This window comes from Hyla sarda, chromosome 12, assembly GCF_029499605.1.
Source record: "Hyla sarda isolate aHylSar1 chromosome 12, aHylSar1.hap1, whole genome shotgun sequence".
In the NCBI taxonomy this organism is placed as follows: domain Eukaryota; kingdom Metazoa; phylum Chordata; class Amphibia; order Anura; family Hylidae; genus Hyla; species Hyla sarda.
Window position 1 is genome coordinate 37,163,810 of NC_079200.1, and position 21,278 is coordinate 37,185,087.

General features: G+C 44.5%; 2 protein-coding genes across 2 annotated transcripts in view; one reads left to right on the top strand and one right to left on the bottom strand.

Annotated features, from left to right (window-relative positions):
* PPP1R9B (protein phosphatase 1 regulatory subunit 9B) overlaps positions 1-21,278 on the bottom strand; it is a 54,536-nt gene that overhangs the window by 31,947 nt on the left and 1,311 nt on the right. Inside the window, exons 1-2 of the mRNA XM_056547525.1 lie at positions 21,202-21,278; positions 2,004-2,136 (exon numbers count right to left, since the gene is read on the bottom strand). The exon at positions 21,202-21,278 is cut by the window's right edge and continues 1,311 nt beyond it. Of these exons, the coding sequence (XP_056403500.1) occupies positions 2,004-2,136; positions 21,202-21,278 (210 nt within the window). The remainder of the gene's footprint in view (positions 1-2,003; positions 2,137-21,201) is intronic.
* Positions 20,953-21,278, top strand: part of SGCA (sarcoglycan alpha) — a 70,823-nt gene continuing 70,497 nt past the window's right edge. Inside the window, exon 1 of the mRNA XM_056547528.1 lies at positions 20,953-21,004. Coding sequence (XP_056403503.1) covers positions 20,968-21,004 — 37 coding nt within the window. The 5' untranslated portion in view covers positions 20,953-20,967. The remainder of the gene's footprint in view (positions 21,005-21,278) is intronic.

Genomic DNA, 21,278 nt, shown 5'->3' on the forward strand with positions numbered 1-21,278 from the left:
CAATAAATTCTGCATCCCGGTGACCCGTCTCGCCAAACCGCTCTACATTTCCGCGGTCAACGGAGCCAGATTGGACTGCACCGTGCGTTACCGCACAGAACCCCTCCTGATGTCTATCGGATCCCACCACGAAAGGATTCAGTTCTTCATTCTCCCCAGTTGTACCTCTGAGGTCCTCCTCGGTCTGCCATGGCTCCGGCTTCATTCCCCCACCCTTGATTGGACCACCGGGGAGATAAAGAACTGGGACTCTGCCTGCCATAGGAAGTGCCTCTCCCCCCCTCCCAGTCCCGTCAGGCAAACCTCTGTGCCTCCTCATGGCCCCCGTCCTGGTGTCACACTGCCCCGTGCCCGGCTTCGCCCTCTGCCCTCCCTCCCCATTCCCACTCCTGCTGTACTGCCTGCCGTTGAGGAAACCCTCCATTCTTTCCCGGGGTCCTCATCCCAGGGGAGGCAGTTGCCGGTCAAAGAAAAGGGGAGACCTAAGGGGGGGGGTACTGTTACGCCTAGCGCTCCGGGTCCCCGCTCCTCCCCGGAGCGCTCACGGCGTCTTTCTCCCTGCAGCGCCCCGGTCAGTCCCGCTGACCGGGAGCGCTGCACTGTTTTGGCCGTTGGGGATGCGATTCGCACAGCGGGACGCACCCGCTCGCGAGTCGCATCCCAGGTCACTTACCCGTCCCGGTCCCCTGCTGTCATGTGCTGGCGCGCGCGGCTCCGCTCTCTAGGGCGCGCGCGCGCCAGCTCTCTGAGACTTAAAGGGCCAGTGCACCAATGATTGGTGCCTGGCCCAATTAGCTTAATTGGCTCCCACCTGCTCCCTGCCTTTATCTAGTCTCCTCCCTTGCACTCCCTTGCCGGATCTTGTTGCCTTGTGCCAGTGAAAGCGTTTAGTGTGTCCAAAGCCTGTGTACCTGAACTTCTGCTACCCATCCTGACTACGAATCTTGCCGCCTGCCCCCGACCTTCTGCTACGTCTGACCTTGCTTCTGCCTACTCCCTTGTACCGCGCCCATCTTCAGCAGCCAGAGAGGTGAGCCGTTGCTAGTGGATACGACCTGGTCACTACCGCCGCAGCAAGACCATCCCGCTTTGCGGCGGGCTCTGGTGAAAACCAGTAGTGGCTTAGAACCGGTCCACTAGCACGGTCCACGCCAATCCCTCTCTGGCACAGAGGATCCACTACCTGGAAGCCGAATCGTGACACAGACCAATATATACTTTTTATCTAGCCCTTGCACAATACGTCATGTGTATCCCTCCTTTGGTTTCTTTCTTTTTCTATTACAGGTTTTTACATAGTTCACATTGGATGTATGCATTATGTTATGTCTAGTCAGATATTTATGAATGGAAGCTACTCTTCCTTGACGTTTTACTTGTAATGGAGTCTCCTGTGCAGAGGGAGGTGCTATCAGGGTCAAACAATTAGCATCTGTGACCCTGAGCGCCTCCCCTATATAGGATATCCAACAATATGAACCCTGTGCCAGTATGACTAAGATCGCCTAGGCGATCGAAACGCGTCACTGCTGTTCATTTTTACCTGTGTGTTGCCGTGTCAGAATAAAGGATTCGTTGCATTTGAGCTTTTGCTGCGCTGGAAATCCTTTCCTTTGCTATTTACCATACAGCCTAGAACGGGCTGGGTCCGTAGCGCGTGAGTGGCACTTTACAAGGGGTGAGCTGGATACACTTTTGGACTGTGTTACTAAACAGTATATCAGTAAATATTTGCAAAGTCAAGTTTTCTCATTGCCCCACTTTTAATATGTCCTAGTTGGGTGTTGGGAATCTCTAAGCTACAATATGTACATTTGTTGGCCAGTCATGAGATTTTTTTTGGCCCTCAGTTCCCCTTTTTATTTCCCTGTACCATATGCTAGTGAGGAAGGCCGAAGTATGCAGGGGTGGGACTTAAACTGTCTCAGGTCCTTAAAAGGTGATTGGAGTCACATCTACAGACTGTGAAGGGAATAAAGCATTAAGTTTATTATATTCCATACCTTTCTCAAGTTCCACAGGGAAGAGTTCCAGCCTCTCCACCCTCTTCTCAAGCTCATATTCTGCTGAGGCAGCCATAGGATCCACATCGTCATTGCGCCGGTCATATTCCTCATTAGAGTATGTGCTAAACACCTGTGGGGGAAGGGGGAAGAACTATTAGTTTTATGGAAGCTCATTGTACATTGTTCCATTACCATCCTCCATCATATCATTTTATTGGAATTTCATTAAAAAAAATATCTCAAATTCTCATATACCCGGAAAGGTGGTAACTTATGGCTTTTCTCACAATAAACCATTTATCTCCATTTTGCATTTAATCATCTGATATCTTATGTACATGTTGATATTGTAGATATTTCCAGCCTTCCCTAACTGTTTGGAACCATCCGTCCCTTGTGTGTATAAATGCTTAGCAACCACCTGATCACGAAAATAACCATCAGCCCAATTTACCTAAATATAAAACCGTGGCCAGCTTTAGAGTCAAAGACAAGGTACATCTAACTAGAGATCACCTAAAGTTGACATGAGGGGACCATTTTGGGCACCATAAGTTTGCAACCTATCAGGACTAAGCGTTAGTGTTGGTGTTGATGACACAATCCCATAGGGGTATACAAAGAAATGGGAGGCCTAACAGCAAACATTAAAATAGGGTCCCTGGTTAAAAGAACAACAAACTTAATCCATATTGTCAGTAGGCTTTCCTGTTACTGTGTGCAAAGACTATTCCTGTATCTCAAAACCCTGCCCCAGACATAGAGGCTTCTTTGCACCCCCTGGCACATGCTCCACCAACCTTTCCCTTATGCTCCTGCCATAGCTACCTGGAACAGGAGAACTTGGTCTATGTTTCTCCATCTACTTATCATTGGGTCAGTTCTTCACCGTATGTATTATACGTATGGTGGTTGGTAAGAAACCTCAGTCCTCCTCTGCAATCCTTGGGCTGTCTTTGACATTAAGTATCCCATGTATGCCACTTAAAGGGGTACTCCCAAGAAAAACTTTTTTTTTTTTTAAATCAACTGGTGCCAGAAAGTTAAACAGATTTGTAAATCACTTCTATTAAAAAATCTTAATCCTTCCAGTACTTTTTAGGGGCTGTATACTAAAGAGAAATCCAAAAAAGAAATGCATTTCCTCTGATGTCATGACCACAGTGCTCTCTGCTGACCTCTGCTGTCCATTTTAGGAACTGTCCAGAGAAGCATATGTTTGCTATGGAGATTTTCTCCAGCTCTGCTCAGCAGAGAGCACTGTGGTCATGAAATCAGAGGAAATGCATTTCTTTTTTGGATTTCTCTTTAGTTTAAAGCCCATAAAAAGTACTGGAAGGATTAAGATTTTTTAATAGAAGTGATTTACAAATCTGTTTAACTTTCTGGCACCAGTTGATTTAAAAAAAAAAAAAAAAAAGGTTTCCACGGGAGTACCCCTTTAACCCCTTAAGGACCAAGGGAGTACAGGTACGCCTTTGCTCCCTGGTACTTAAGGACCAAGGGCGTACCTGTATGCCCATGGGAATTTCCCTGCCGTGCGCCGGGCGGGGACCAGACCAGGGTGACTGCTGATATCGATCAGCAGGCACCCCGTGCCAATGCCCAGGGGGGTCATCAGACCCTCCCATGAATTCCCACTTGCGATTTTCGGCTATTCCGGTGATGCGGGTCACGTGTGACCCGCTGACCCGGAGATACAAGGCGATCGGGGGTGTAGAATACACCCCCTATCACCCTCTGTATCTATGGGGAGGCCAATAGGCCGGCCAATAGCAGCCGTCAGGGGAGGGGTTAACGGCCCCTTCTCGCGGCTCTGCTAGTCCCCTGAGTTCATTCAGCGGGCAGAGCTGCGAGAAGGAGCCAGGGATGTGAAGATCGGAGCCCATCATAGAGGAAGACCCCCCTTTGCAGGGAGAGAGTACAGCCAAAGGGGCAGGTAGGGTTAACCAGTAAAGTAAAAAAAAAAAGTGGAAAAACAAGTTAAAATTTTTTTCCCCCCCTGACCCCCTAAGAGGACCTAAAGGGTCCGCCACAATTTTTTTAGTGTGACCAGGGCCCTATTAGGGGTTCAGGGCACTGCATTTGGCCCCCTCATTTTTTTTTGGGGCCGCAGCGCTTTTTTTCCCCCCCATACAGTTACAGTTACACCAATCCCACACACTACATACTCACCCCCCACACACACACCCACCACCCCCGCCAACAACTCCCTCCCCCCCCGCCACCCCCCCCCCACCACCGTAGAAAAAAGGCGATGGCTCGCAAGGCATTTTCGGCAGCGGAAGCATACGCTTTTCTTGCCTCCGACTCCGAATCTGTCAGTGAGAACGATGAAGATCCTACATTCCTGTGTTCTTCATCGTCCTCCTCATCATCTAGTACTGATGATGAGTCCCCTGTACGGCGGCGGAGACGCCGCCAGGCGAGGCCATGCACCCCCCCATGATAGTGGCCCAGTGGCCGGCACTAGTGCGACTGGTAATGCCGCTCGTACTAGGAGTCCGACCCCCCAGACAAGTTTACCGGAGCCCCCTTCCGGTGAACCTGTCTGGAGACCCCCAGAGGGTTATCAGCCACGGGTTCCGGAGTTTGTTGGCGACTCCGGAATCCGGATTGACAATTCTGGATTCACTGAAATTGACTATTTCAGTTATTTTTTCAGTGACAGTTTTGTCAATCACATGGTGGAGCAGACGAATCTGTACGCCAGGCAGTTCATCGCCCACCACCCTGATTCCGTTTTGGCCAGGCCCAATGAATGTCGCACCATTGATGCAGCAGAAATTAGGACATTTTGGGGCCTCTTGCTGCATATGGGCCTGGTCAAAAAACCAAGTGTCAAGCAGTACTGGAGTGGGGTCATCCTCTACCAGACCCCGCTTTACAGTATGGCGATGACAAGGAGGTGGTCCGAGGCCATTTGGAAATGCCTGCATTATGCAGATAATGAGGCATGTCCACCCCGAGGTGATCCCACCTATGACCGGCTTTACAAAGTGAGGCCAGTCATCGATCACTTTGGGGCCAAATTTTTGGAGGCCTACGTACCCCTCAGGGAGCTCTCGGTCGATGAGTCTCTTATCAGTTTTAAGGGGAGACTCATCTTCCACCAGTTTATTCCCTTGAAGTGGGCGCGGTATGGCGTGAAGCTCTATAAACTTTGTGAGAGTACCTCCGGGTACACTCTCAAGTTTAGAGTGTATGAGGGACGAGATTCCCATATTGAATCCCCAGATTGTTCCCCCACTCTGGGTGTTAGCGGGAAAATCGTTTGGGACCTTATGTACTCATTGCTGGATAAGGGTTACCACGTGTACGTGGACAACTTTTCTACCAGCATCCCTCTCTTCACATCCCTTGCCGCCAGATCCACGTCCGCTTGTGGGACCGTGTGGAAAAACCAGAGAGGCCTCCCTCTAAATTTTCTGCAGACACCTATGCCCAAGGGTGAGTCCCGTGCCCTTACCAATGAAAACCTGTTGCTGATCAGGTATAAGGATAAGAGGGATGTCCTTATGCTGACCACTATTCAAGGCAGCTCACCTGTCCCTGTGCGAGGTACCACAACAACGGTCCTCAAGCCCAATTGTATTCTGGACTGCAATCGGTATATGGGGGGAGTTGATCTCTCTGATCAAGTCCTCAAACCCTACATGGCCATGTGGAAAACACGGGTATGGTACAAAAAAGTTGCGGTCTAATTGGTACAGGTTGCCATGTACAACGCTTTTGTACTGTCCCAGTATGCTGGCAACACAGGGACATTCCTCCAGTTCCAAGGAAGTCCTAAAGGTCCTGATCTTTGGCGACCGGGAAAGAGCAGGCCGGACTTCCCAAGAAACTGGAGTTATAGGTGCCAGGATCGTCCCAGGCCAACACTTTCCAGGTGAGGTCCCCCACACTGGAAAGAAGGGACGATCCCAGAAAAAAATGCAGAGTGTGTAACAGGAGGGGGATATGGAAGGATACCACCACTCAATGTGACACTTGCCCTGATCAGCCGGGCCTCTGCATTAAAAACTGCTTCAGGGAGTATCACACTTCCATGCAGTACTAAATTTTCCCTCTTCGTTTTAATTTTCCATAATTTAACCCCAATGTACCAAGTCCAGAGTACATTTAAAATTTTAACCCCATAAACCACTAAATTGCCCAAAAAAACTCATCTAAAAAAAAACTGATAAGACCTCTGGGGTCATTTTTTTCTCTGGGTCATGGGTCACTGAGTCACTATCATCGGGGACTTTTTTTGTTGCCTCAAATGCGCAGCACTCTCTCTCCACCTGAGCGGGGTGCGCATTTGAGGCAACAGGTTTGGGACGGCCACACACGTCACATTCCCAGAATGATGATTCAGAGCACAGGGTTTGGGGCGGGCATATTTTTTTGTTTTGGCTGTGCTCTGGGTCATCATTCTGGGAACATAACCTGTTTTATAATTTTATGTCCCACTGTACCCCATTTTAGTTATTTAGTGTACCCCAGTTATTTACCCCATGTAATGCCCCTTGAGGGGGGGTCCCACTGTTCTGGCTCCATAGGCCGCAACGCAGAAGCTCAAGGCCCCTGAATGCGACCTGCTCCTCTGAGACCGGTGGACATGCTGTTTACGCCCAGACTTGAGGTATGTCCTTACTCCAAAGAAATGTATTTACACATTTACAATGACATTTTCTCCTTTTACCACTTGTGAAAATGAAAAATTTGGGGTAACCCCAGCATTTTAGTGTAAAAAAATAAAATTTTTCATTTTCACATCCCACTTCATGAATATTTATCAAACACCTGTGGGGTGTTACATAGTTAGTATGGTTGAAAAAAGACATACGTCCATCAAGTCCAACCAGGGAATTGAAGGGAAGGGTGTAAGGGGATAAGGGAAAGAGTTAAGACTCACTGTACCCCTTGTTATGTTCCTTGAGGGATGTAGTTTCCGAAATAGTAGGCCATGTTTTTTTTTTTTTGCTGTTCTGGCACCATAGGGGCTTCCTAAATGGGACATGCCCCCCAAAATCCATTTCAGCAAAATGTGCTTTCCAAAAGCCAAATGTGACTCCTTCTCTTCTGAGCATTGTAGTGCGCCCGCAGTGCACTTGACGCCCACACATGGGGTATTTTCATACTCAGAAGAGATGGGGTTACAAATTTTTGGGGGCATTTTCTTCTATTACCCCTTGTAAAAATGTATAATTTGGTGGAAAACCAGCATTTTAGAGAAAAATAAAAAAATAATCATTTACACATCCAACTTTAACGAACAGTCGTCAAACATATGTGGGGTGTTAAGGCTCAGCGGACCCCTTGTTACGTTCCTTGAGGGGTGTAGTTTCCAAAGTAGTAGGCCATGTGGGATTTTTTTTGCTGTTCTGGCACCATAGGGGATTCCTAAATGGGACATGCCCCCCAAAATCCATTTCAGCAAAATGTGCTTTCCAAAAGCCAAATGTAACTCCTTCTCTTCTGAGCATTGTAGTGCGCCTGCAGTGCACTTGACGCCCACACATGGGGTATTTTCATACTCAGAAGAGATGGGGTTACAAATTTTGGGGGGGCATTTTCTCCTATTACCCCTTGTAAAAATGTAAAATTTGGTGGAAAACCAGCATTTTAGTGAAAAATGTTTTTTTTTCATTTACACATCCAACTTTAACGAACAGTCGTCAAACACCTGTGGGGTGTTAAGGCTCAGCGGACCCCTTGTTACGTTTCTTGAGGGGTGTAGTTTCCAAAATAGTATGCCATGTGTTTTTTTTGCTGTCCTGACACCATAGGGGCTTCCTAAATGGGACATGCCCCCCAAAAACCATTTCAGAAAAACTCACTCTCCAAAATCCCACTGTCGCTCCTTCCCTTCTGAGCCCTCTACTGCGCCCGCCGAACACTTGACATACACATATGAGATATTTCCTTACTCGAGAGAAATTGGGTTACAAATTTTAGGAAGATTTCTCTCCTTTTACCCCTTGTAAAAATTCAAAAACTGGGTTTACAAGAACATGCGAGTGTAAAAATTTAAGATTTTGAATTTTCTCCTTATTTTTACTGCTATTCCTGTGAAACACCTAAAGGGTTAACACACTTACTGAATGTCATTTTGAATACTTTGAGGGGTGCAGTTTTTATAATGGGGTCATTTGTGGGGTATATCTAATAAGAAGGCCCTTCAAATCCGCTTCAAAACTGAACTGGTCCCTGAAAAATTCCGCTTTTGAAAATTTTTTGAAAAATTGGAAGATTGCTGCTATACTTTGAAGCCCTCTGATGTCTTCCAAAAGTAAAAACATGTCAACTTTATGATGCAAATATAAAGAAGACATATTGTATATGTGAATCAAGATATAATTTATTTGGAATATTCATTTTCCTTACAAGCAGAGAGCTTCAAAGTTAGAAAAACGCAACATTTTCAATTTTTTCATCAAATTTTGAATTTTTCACCATGAAATGATGCAAGTATCGACAAAAATGTACCACTAACATAAAGTAGAATATGTCACAAAAGAACAATCAAGAATGAAAGGTAAAAGCATCCCAGAGTTATTAATGCTTAAAGTGAAAGTGGTCAGATGTGCAAAAAATGCTCTGGTCCTACAGTGGAAATTGGCCTGGTCCTTAAGGGGTTAATAACCCATCACTGATACCTGTGCGGCCCATTAGTATCAGATTACCTCTATGATGTTATCAAAGTATAGTGAAGATCATACATTGGTCAATAAAACTCCTTAAACCTCATGTAGCTGCAGGCCTAGCTATGGGGCCAAGCCGTATCCTTCAGTGAAAAAATGATTCACCCAGGTGGTGAACTGTATAATACCCTATTTATGTAATAGTAGTAGCAGAATGTTTCTATGATTTCAATAGTTACTTCAGGAACACATTCTGCAGCCATTATTTATATAGGTATTATACTCCTGGGATGCCTACCTTTCAGGAAAACAAAGGTTCCCCATTTCCCATTTAGTAATCCTATTCAGCCTAACGTGGCCATATCTACCTGAGCCTTTCTACATTGGGTCTAGGGGAGTTTTGTTACTGTCATAGATAATGGTGAAGGGTGCTATGTGAATCTATGGTGACACCTCCTATATGTGGCTGTGATATGAAGTCAAGTGGTGTCTGGCCCTATTTGTAGGCCTCTCCGTTCCCATACGGTCTGCTTTTATATTGGATGCATATATCTATGACTTCCTTATGAAATTTACACTTCTATGGGGTGCTGCATAGCTATGTTACTTCATCATGCTGCACTATATGGCAATATAATATGCCCTTTATGTTTAAATAATTGGGCCAATATTAAACCACTATAGCTCTCCATTTTCCTTCTTCCATAGGCAATGACAGAGCCATTTATGTTAATAATCCCCTAAAATTCTAACAGAAGAAATTTTGCAATTTATTTATCATTTTGTCGTAAGCTATCTTACATGTATGATCAGCTAAATAGAAGGAATATGTAGTCAACACATTCTTATTCACAAGGAAATGTCTTTCAGTAGCTATATAGATTGTAATGGAATTACTATATCTAATGTACAGTGGTCTGGGGATGTCAGAAATAAATAGTATCATAAAATTGTAAAACGCTATATGTTAGGGTTGAAATGGCCCACCTGAGGAACAGCCAAAGTTCTGACCCGATATAAAGTACAACCAGATCAGGGTCCATTACAATCGATCAGATCATATTGATGATATAATCTGTAGTTTTTATAGGGCCCAGCAGTCAAATCAATCCCCGAACATGCTCCGGGGACTGATTATAATGGGGTGCTGTGTGCAAGATCACGGGGGTCCCCAGCGGCGGGGACCCCCTCGATTAGGCATCTTATCCCCTATGCTTTGGATAGGGGATAAGATGTCTTAGCGCCAGAGTACCCCTTTAATGACCAAGGCAAATTTTCTAAATCTGACATGCGTCCACTTATTTGGTAATAACTTTGGAACGCTTTCACTTATGAAAGCGATTCTGAGATAGTTTTTTCGCGACATATTGTACTTTACATTAGTGGTAAATTTTGATTGATATATTTAGCGTTTTTTGTAAAAAAAAAAAGAATTGCGAAAAAATAGAAAAATCAGCATTTTTCTAGATTTGATATTTTCTGCTTGTATGACAAATAGCCATGTTGACCCAAATTAATGATTAATTCACATCTACAATATGTCTACTTTATGTTCCCATTATTTGATAAACATTATTTTGCTTTTTTTAGAATGTTAGAGGGTTTATAATTTCGTAGCAATTTTCCAGATTTACAAGGAAAAAAAACAAAAGGGGGCGTGTCCTCGAAAGTTTTGAAAAATCCCAATATATTTACTAAGGTTTCCACAGAAAATGTAGTGGATTTGAGCTGGGAAAAACCAGACAGACCAGAACAGTTGTAAAAAAAGCAAAATGTAGGGAAAAGTGTAAATGCAGGGAAACCTTAGTAAATACCTTGGGAAAATATCTGTTGGAAATCAAAACCCACACAGAAAACTACACTTTACTCTTAGTAAATAAACCCCAATATGTCTACTTTATGTTGACATAATAAAGTTGACATATTTTTACTTTTTGAAGACATTAGAGGGCTTGAAAGTATAGCAGCAATTTTCAAAATTTTCACGAAAATTTCAAAATCAGAATTTTTCAGGGACCAGTTAAGTTTGAAGTGGATTTAAGGGGCCTTTCTGTGAGAAATACCCCATAATGAATGAATAATAAATGACCCCATTATAGAAACTACACCCCTCAAAGTATTCAAAATGACATTCAGAAAGTTTGTTAACCCTTTAGGTGTTTCACAAGAATAGCAGGAAAGTGGAGGAGAAAAATCAAAATCTGCATTTTTTTACACTAACATGTTCTTGTAGCCCCATTTTTTTCATTTTTAAAAGTGGTATAAGGAGAAAAAGCCCCCCAAAATTTGCAGCCCAATTTCTCTTGAGTATGGAAATACCTCATATGTTGACATAAAGTGCTCTGCGGGCTCACAACAGGGCTCAAGAGGGAAAGAGCAACTGTGGGATTTTTGAAAACAAATTTTGCTATTATGGTTTTTGGGGGCCATGTTGCATTTAGGAAGCCCCATGGTGCCAGAACAGCATAAAAAAAAACACATGGAATACTATTTTTGATACTACACCCCTCAAGGAACGTAACAAGGGGTATATTGAGCCTTAACACCTCACAGGTGTTTGACGACTTTGCGTTGAAGTTGGATGTGAAAATTACATTTTTAACACTAAAATGATGGGGTTACCCCAAATTTTTCTTTTTCACAAGGGGTAATAGGAGAAAATGGACCCCAAAATTTAAAGCTCAATTTCTGCTGATTAAGAAAACACCCCATATGTGGACGTTAAGTGCTCTACAGGCACACTACAATGCTCAGAAGACAAGGAGCAAAATTTGGCTTTTTGAAAGAGAATTTTGCTGAAATGGTTTTTGGGGGCATGTTGCATTAAGGAAGCCCCCATGGTGCCAGAACAGCAAAAAAAAAAACACAAAAAAAAAAAACACATTGCATACTATTTTGGAAACTATACCCCTCAAGGAAGGCAACAAGAGGTATAGTGAGCCTTAACACCTCACAGGTGTTTGACAACTTTGCATTGAAGTTGGACATGAAAATGGAAAATTTGCTCTGCTGGCGCACTACAGGTCTCAGGACAGAAGGAGCACCATTAGACTTTTGGAGAGAGAATTTTGCTGAAATTGAAGTCGGGGGCCATGTGCATTTACAAACCTCTCATGGTGGCAGAACAGCAGAAATCCCCTACATGTGACACCATTTTGGAAACTGCACCTCTCCAGGAACATAACACGGGTTACAGAGAGTACTTGGAACAGTGGGCTGTAAAAGTGAAACATTAGATTTTTAACACTAAAATGATGGTGGTACTCCAAATTTTTCATTTTCACATGGTGTAATAGGAGAAAATGGACCCCAAAATTTGAAGCCTGATTTGTTCCGATTAAGAATACGCCCCATATGTAGACGTTAAGTGCTCTGCTGGTGCACTACAGGTCTCAGAACAGAAGGAGCGCCATTGGACTTTTGGAGAGAAAATTTTGCTGGAATTGAAGTCGGGGCCATGTGAGTTTGCAAAGCCCCCATTGTACCAGAACAGCAGAAACCCCCTACATGTGACACCATTTTGGAAACTACACCCCTCAAGGAATGTAACAAGGGTTATAGTGAGTACTTACACCTCACATCTTTTTTGAACAGTGGGCTGTAAAAGTGAAAGAACAGATTTTTAACACTGAAACGCTGGTAATAACCAAATTCTTTTTTAGTTTCACAAGTTGTAAGAGAAAAAAGTTCTACAAATTTTGTTGCCCAATTTCTCCAGAATGAGGAAATAGCCCATTTAGGGCGGTGAAGCACTATGCGGGTGCAAAACAGGGCTTAGAAGTGAGACAGCACCAATGAGATTTGAGGCCTAAAGTGGTGCTTCACACTGCAATGGTTGAGGTTCTGACATAAAATCTAAAAAAAAACGGCAACTGACCACAATTTTGAAACTACACCCCCTCAAGGAAGGTAACAAAGTGGGCCATAAATTGAAAAAATTATTTTTTTACACTAAAATGCTGGAGTTACCCAATGTTTTACATTTTCACAAGGGGTAATGGGAGAAATTGGGTTACAAATTTTGGAGGGCTTTTTCCCCTGACTATGGAAATACATCCACATATGGGGTAAATACAAATACAAAAATGAAACACCCACATGTGACACCATTACAGAAAGTACACCACCCAAGGAATGGGTATACGGCTAAAGAAGACATTTTAGGTACACGAGTGTTTCCCAAATGTATTTTCTAGGGATAGATGAAGGTTAGCTTTTGAAAATTGCAATTTTCAACCTATGCTCTGCTTCATCTTTCTGGGAACAACTAACATGTGACTCCGACTTGTCGCCTGGAAATACGACAGAGCTCAGCCAGAACTCCGCATTTGAGGCCGATGTTTCTTACGGACCTAACAGTTACATACATTTAGAGGAAAATACAAGAAAGGTACACCCACATGTGAGAATATTACAAACAGTACACCCCCTAGGGAAGGTGTATAGGGGTGAAGTGGAGATTTGGAACAGATGGGTGTTCCCTTAATTTATTTTCCAGGAATGGATGAAGTGTACTATGGGGGGAATGAAAATTGCAATTTTAATACTAATATGCTAATTATATTCCCAGAATGATGACCCAGAGTACAGCCAAAAGTAAAAATGATGCCCGCCCCAAACCCTATGCTCTGAATCATCATTCTGGGAATGGGATGTGTGTAGCCTTCCCTATTCTATTACCTCAAATGCGCACCCCGCTCAGGTGGGGAGAAAGTGCTGCACATTTGAGGCAACTGCAAACCCACATTGCTGTTGACTCTGTGTCCCATGACCCCTTTTATTTGGGGAAAAAAGTTTTTTTTTGTTGTTTTTTTTTTTTGGGTTGGTTTTAAATTTGGAAGACAATGTACTCTGGACCAGTACATTGGAGTCAAATTCTGGGGAATGAAAATCAGGTGAAAGGATTAAAAATGCTGAACTCCATGGAAGTGTTATACTCCCTGAAGCAGTTTTTAATGCAGAGGCCCAGATGATCGGGGCAAGTGTCACACTGAGTGGTGGTGTCCTTCCGAATCCCCCTCTTGAGACACTCTCTGCATTTTTTCTGGGATCGTCCCTTCTTTCCAGTGTGTGGGATCTCACCTGGAAATTGTTGGCCGGGGACGATCCGGTGGCCCACAGTTCCAGAGGTGCTCTGACCCTCCCTTTTGGCGGTCATCAAAATTGAGGGCCTTTAGAACTTCCTCTTGGAACTTCAGGTATGTCCCTGTGTTGCCAGCATACTGGGACAGTACAAAAGAGTTATACATGGCAACCTGTACCATGTAGACCGCAACTTTTTTGTACCATACGCATGTTTTCCGCATGGCATTATATGGCTTGAGGACTTGATCAGAAAGATCAACTCCCTTCATATACCGATTGCAGTCCAGAATACAATTGGGCTTTAGGACCTGTCCCACGGTACCTTGCACAGGGACAGGGGACCTGCCGTTCCCATGAACTGTGGTGAGCATAAGGACATCCCTCTTGCCCTTATACCTGAACAGCAACAGGTTTTCATGGGTAAGGGCACGGGACTCACCCGTGGGGATAGGAATATGGAGGGGATAGGAAGGAAGGCCTCTTTGATTCTTCCAGACTGTCCCACAAGCGAGAGTGGATCTGGCGGCGAGGGATGTGAAGAGAGGGATACTAATATAAAAGTTATCCACGTAAAGGTGGAACCTTTATCTAGCAATGGGTGCAAAAGGCCCCAAACAATTTTCCCGCTAACACCCAGAGTGGGACATTCTGGGGGTTCAATATGGGAATCTCGTCACTCATACACCATAAACTTGCAAGTGTACCCTGAGGTACTCTCGCAAAGTTTATACATCTTCCCGCCGTAACGTGCCCGCATGGATGGGATGCATTGCTGGAAGCGGAGTCTCCCCTTAAAGCTGATGAGTGACTCATCAATAGTGACCTCCCTTCTAGGGACATAGGCCTCCCAAAATTTGGCCCCCAAGTGATTGATGACCGGCCTGATTTTATACAGGCGGTCATACGTGGGATAAGTTCGGGGGGTGGGGGGTTATATGCCACATTATCAGCATAATGCAAACATTTCCGAATCGCCTCAAACCGGGGATGTGCCATGGCCATATTATATATATTATATATATTATATGGTGGGGTCTGGTAAAGGATGTCCGCGCTCCAATATTGCCTGACACTGGGTTTTTTGACCAGGCCCATATGCAGCACGAGGCCCCAAAAAGTCCTCATTTCGGCTGCATCGACTGGGAACCAGCCATTGGGCCTAGCCAAAAGTGAGCCCGGGTTTGCAGCGACGAACTGTTGGGAGTACAGATTCGTCTGCTCAACCATCAGATTGTCGTCACTGAAATAATAACTAAAAAAGTCAATTTCAGTGAACCCGACGATGTCAATCCTTATTCCTGAGTATTCCTGAAACTCAGGAATCACAGGCTCATGGTCCGCTGACTCAGTCCAGACAAGTTCTCCGGTACAGGGCACCAGTGAACTTAGCTGGGGGGGCTTGACTAATATGAGCGCCAGGGGGACTCATACTAGCATGGGGCACAGGGTCAGGAGCAGAGGAGGTTTGCGGTCCCGCATGGCGGTGTCTCCGTTGCCTTGGTGGCTCATCATCAGAACTAGATGATGAGGAGGACGAGGAAATAAGGAAGCTGGGGTCTTCCTCGTCCTCTGTGACACTTTCAGTGTCGGAGGCAAGTATGGCATATGCCTTCTCCACTGAAAATGCCCTGTGGGCTATTTCCCTACTCTAATGGGGATGGGAGTGTGTGTATGTGCTGTGTGTGGTGTGGTGGGAGACTACCTCCCTAACCCGCCCTAACCTAACTAACTAAACCCACCCTAACAGAAAAAATATAAACTAAAAAGGGAAAAAAAACGTTTAAAAAAATGGACGCAAAAAAGCCATGCGCCAAAAAAAGAATGTACCTAATAAGTGGTGTGTGCACTGATTAGCGCTTGGTGGTGGCAGGGAGCGCAGAAGTCAGTGGGGGGTCTGGCCACTCAGCTCAGAACAGTGGCTGACGGCACGTACACAGACCCCCACACAAAATACCCAAAAAATAAAAATGCACCCACCTGAACCCCCCCCAAAAAAAAACGCTTATCATTGATAAATCACTGACAGCGGTGGGGAAGGTCGCACACAGAGGTATGGTCCGTTCACTCAGCACAGTCCTGCTACTGGTGGCACGGACCACCTATAGATGCAAAAAATAAAAATGCTGCTTAAATCCGAGAAAGCGCCTGCACAAAAAAAAAAACGCTTATCAGTACTACGGGACTGATCAGCAGGGGGTGGGCTTTAGCTAATGGTTGCGGACCGCTCTTTTATAGCTAAGAGAGCCCGGCCACACATTTAGCAAAAAAAAAAAAAAAAAAAAGGTTTGCGACAAATAAAAAAATAAAAAAATGCTGGTGGCAGACTGCAGCGACCCAGTATGTTACACCACCAATCACCATGCATCATGCTAATACAGGTCATGGGGTCACACGTGACCCACATGACCCGGAATCGCGATGAGCCGGGATGCCTGCTGAATGATTTCAGCAGGCATCCCGGTCAAGTCCCCGCCCAGCGAGCGGCGGGAACCAGAATCGCCGAAAATCGCCAGTCTGAATTGACCAACAATTTCGGGAACCGGAATCGTCGGTCTGAATTGACCAACGATTTGCGGCGATCACCGACATGCGGGGGTCTCAGGACCCCCTCGGCGATGTACCAGGATGCCTGCTGAATGATTTCAGCAGGCATCCCAGTCAGGTCCCCGCCCAGCGAGCGGCGGGAACCGGAATCGCCGAAAATTGCCAGTCTGAATTGACCAACAATTTCCAGGGGTCTCAGGACCCCCCTCGGCTTTATGTCGGGATGCCTGCTGAATGAGTTCAGCAGGCATCCGGGTCCGGTTCCCGCTGCTAGCCGGAATTCCGACGGGCGTACCTGTACGCCTTGCATCCTACTTAAGGACCCAGGGCATACCTGTACGCCCAGAGTCCGCCCCCTATCTATAACACGGGGCCACGGCGTGGATAATAGCGCAGCACTGATGGCTATTAACCCTTTAGACGCAGCATTCAAAGTTGATCGTCGCATCTAAAGTGAAAGTAAACTACCTCCAGCTAGCTCAGTCTTCTGTTTGGGACCACCGCTGCGAAATCACGGCATCCCAAACAGCTGGCAGATACATGGAGGGTCCTTACCTGCCTCCTGCATTGCCGATCGCCGAATAACTGCTCAGTGCCTGAGATTCAGGCATGAGCAGTCAAGCAGCAGAATCATCGATCAATGGTTTCCTATGAGATAACAAAGATAGATGTAAAAGATCAGTTAGTGCAGTGTTATAGCCACTAGAGTGAGCTATAACACTGCAAAAAAAAGTTAAAAAAAGGTTAATAAAGATCATTTAACCCCTTCCCTAATAAAAGTTTGAATTCCCCCCCTTTTCCCATAAAAAAAACAAAAAAAAACTGTGTATATAAAAATTAAAATAAACATATCTATGGTATCGCCACGTGCGGAAATGCCCGAATTATAAAATAATATTGTTAATTTAACAGCATGGTCAATGGCGTACTACTTTTGTAGATTTTTCATCTCAATCCATTTTTTTCTGCAACACAGTATGTGTTCACAAAGAAATAAAGCTCAAGATTTATTCTTAGAAATATCCCATATGTGGCCTTTGTGCGCTACGTGTCTCTCATACAGGCCTCAAACATGAAGGTGTACTGTGTGGATTTTGGGGCCTCCTTTTTGTTTAGGATATTTTGTCAGAATCATATAAAATTACAGGGGCCTTGGGGTGCAAAAATATTTTTGGTAGACAAGTCGACGCTTTCATTGGTACCATTCTGGGGTACATGTGACACTCTAATCATTTTTTATTTTATTTTTCATGAGGTGGTATACATAAAAAAATCTATTCTTTTTTTTATATTTTAGTTCATTTATGGCATATAAACTTTTTTTTTTTTAAATCATGTTTGTAAGTCGCCGCATTCTGTGAGCTGTAACTTTTTTATTTTTTCACTGACGCAATTGTGTGAGGACTAATTTTTTAACTCATTTTTTGCGGGACATGTTGATGTATTTGGGAGGACTATTTTGGGGGGTGCATTATACACATTTATAATTTATTTTATTATTTTTTATATTTTTTCAAATTTTTTTTCTTTTCTTTTTCACATTTTTTTCTTTTATTTTCAAATTTTTTTCACCTTTTTTTTACTACTATACACATAATTCAATGGAATACACATCTGTACTCCATTGAATTCTGCCTATGTCTGTCAGTACTGACAGGCATAGGATAGATCAGTCTTAGGGACTGATCGCTCATGTTGCCATGACAACGGAGGCCAATGTCAAGCCTCCGGTTGCCATGCCAACCATCGGCACTCTGCTTTCACTTTGCAGAGCGCCGATCAGTGACAGAGGGAGCTCCCTCCTTCTGTCACTCTAATAGACGCTGCGGTCACAGTGACCGCAGCGTCTACAGGGTTAACCCAGGATCGGAGCGCAGCTCGGGTGGCCTCCTCCAATGGGGCCCCCCTCACCACCGATTGCTTAACACAGTGAAGCGACAGAGAAGTGAGGGAAGGAGGAGACCCCCGCCAGATTCCTGCTATTCGTTCCTCTATACTGGCAGACCAATAGCAGTGATCGCTGGCTGGGGACCACTGGGATTGGTCCCTGGCCTGCTTCAGGGAGGCTCGGCTGTGCAGCACACCCGAGCTTACTAAACTAGCACAGCGCCCGGCAGCGCTGTGACAGTTTAAAGTCATCAGGCACATATACGTGGTGATGTGGGAAGACATCCTTAATCATCACCTACATGTACCTGATTTTGCGTAAAGGGGTTAAGAGAAGGAACAACATTGGACCCAGTGAAGCAGGATGGGAATTTTGCTGAATTTCCCGCCATGTAGGACATTCTGACCATGCTGTTAGGAGCTGTTGGGAGCAGTGGATATATGAGGGCATGCACACTCGGCAAGCAGTGGTGTTGTGAATGAGAAACCTGGACTGCTACAGGCTGAAATTGTATGCCCTTTACCAATAATTCCAGATTCTGTTCGGAATCTGACAATGACCAAGCAAGAGCCTTGTGGTGGGCATTTCATTCCTGTCTTTGTTGTGGAGCAACACACTGCCCCTACTACTGGTGTGATCATCTATGGAGCCATCATATATGACAGTCTGTCACCCCTAGTAGTGATACGAAGGACACTACGGCTCAGCAGTATGTGCAGGACTTCCTGCGGCCACATGTGTTGCCTCTAATGGCTTCCAACTGGCATTTCTTCACAGGATGACGCTCGCCTACATGCAGCAAGGTTTTCCCAGGATTGTCTCTGCCAGAATGCAACACTTCCTTGGCCTATCCGGTCGCCAGATTTCTCACCAATAAAACATTTATGGGACCAGCTGGATCACAAGCTTTATCATCAACCTAAGATTGTGCAGGATCTACAGGCCCAGATGCAACATCTGTGAGCGAAAGTGCTACAGGATGCAATACAGAACCTGTATGCCTCCATTCCCAACTGTATCTCATCTTGTATCCAGGCTAGAGGCCTGGATACATGTATATATATATATATATATATATATATATATATATATGTTACTGTTACTAGATAACATTATGTATGGAGGGCAGTGAATATCCTGAATCTCATTTTGGGTCTGGTTCATTAGAATCGGCCATCAAATTTGATCTGGGTTGAAACTGTCCTGATTGCGTTGTGCGGTGACACTAAAAAGTCTTCTAGGTTCTAATTTTTTATTTTTATTGAAGGGTAGGGTTTCCAGCATAAGTACAGTATGAAGCATGATGGACAAGGTAGGAGATGCGCGGCTGTGTAGGAATACTAGTACTGGCCACCATTTTAGGAGATTCATCTAAAATAAATCTTAAAAGTTTCAGATTTGCTAAATTAACAATTTTTGCATTGTATGGCAGTGGTAGCATTCTATGCTTCTGTTATTTAGACAACTTTGGTTGTACAGTAGGTGTTAGGGGGGAAATGGGTGCACACAGATACCTCATATGCCACTATCCAAAATAAGGTTGGTCCTGGTTGGATCTAGCTATATCTGTTCAGGGGTATATACATCTCCATCAATGTACATGGTCTCCACCACTGCCGGTCCATGGTCCTTTACTCTGTTTACAATACAACAGATTTTATTGTAACCTGAAGACGTCATGAGATGTTTTGATAGGTCAAGCAGCAATTCCTTGCTAATCTAATAAGAAGATGCGGCCAACCAGTTATGGATTAATCTGCTGTGTGGGATTGTGGAGGCTCTGAGATTACTTGGTGACATCACAAATAATGTAAATCCACCCACAACAGGGGATATCTTTCTGGTCACAAAAGCAATAGGAGATTCCTCTGAGCAGCACATGAGGTTCTCTGACAGCTTGTTGACCACCAAAACTTTACAGTAACCTACACCTGACTGGTCATGGAGCAGAAATAACCTAATATCCTCCCCGATGCTGACATTTCTTATAACTATTTGCTGTAAATCAAAACTGATTTGGACCAACAAACCAGAAGACAACTAGTACCATGTCTGCATATCTTACAATTTTTGCTGACATTTTACATTGGATCTAATTATCACATTCAATGCTGCCGTAAAGTGTTAAATTCAGCTTTGCTACATCTGCAAGCCTACAATTTTTTACGTAATCCAATAGCCTTTTGCATGTGATTCGGTCAATACTCTGTTAACACATAATGCAGAATACACACAGTTATCAGACACCTCTTTGTCCTACATGCAGGATTGTATAATAGCAGAATGCTCAGACACAATACCTGCAGACATAATCTACATATTGGTCTGTAGTTAACCCCTCAGTCATGGAATTAACTGTGCATTGTAGAACTAGAGGTGCCACTGTGTCCTGTATTAGGCGGCATGGCACAGTTTGCCAACATCTTCTCTATATGATCACAAACCATCTAGACACTCGACACCCAATGTTCCATTAGACATGGTGGATGTAATGTGACTAGTGTGCAGTGTTAGGCTCCATCTATGCAGCTGTGATGGTGCAGCTGGGTCAGCATTCAGGAACCTCTACATATCTCAATAGCCCCAATAACAGGAAGCGTGGGGGACTCCCTTCCCCCCACACACCCTGCCAGCCTGCCACTATCCCCGCAGCAGGAAGTGTCATACAGACACACACACTTCCTCCATTCAAACAGCTGAATGTGTTGTACAGTGGAGAACCCCCCACCACCCACGAGAATATGCTTTGTGCTTACGTAGACAGATATGTATATAGGCAGACTGACTAAGCCAATATCAATGTCCATGGTATAAGATGAAGAGAAGATACGAGCGTGTCTGTGTCAACAGAGGTATTATATTCTTGTTGGTGTCATGGAAACTCTACATGCCTTAGCATACACGGTACCATTCCAGGAAGCTTTTTACCAAGGACTGTAGGATTGCACGGCCTTCTTTGGGAAATGGTGTCCGTCATGTTAATGGCCTATATATTCAATAGACATAAACAAGCTCAGTGTGTAGGGGCTGGAAACCCAGTACGTCTTACCTTGATGGGGGATGTGCTAAAGCGTATCTTTCGTGTTGGGGCTGGTTCTTCTTCTTCAGAAAGACCCTCAATCTCTT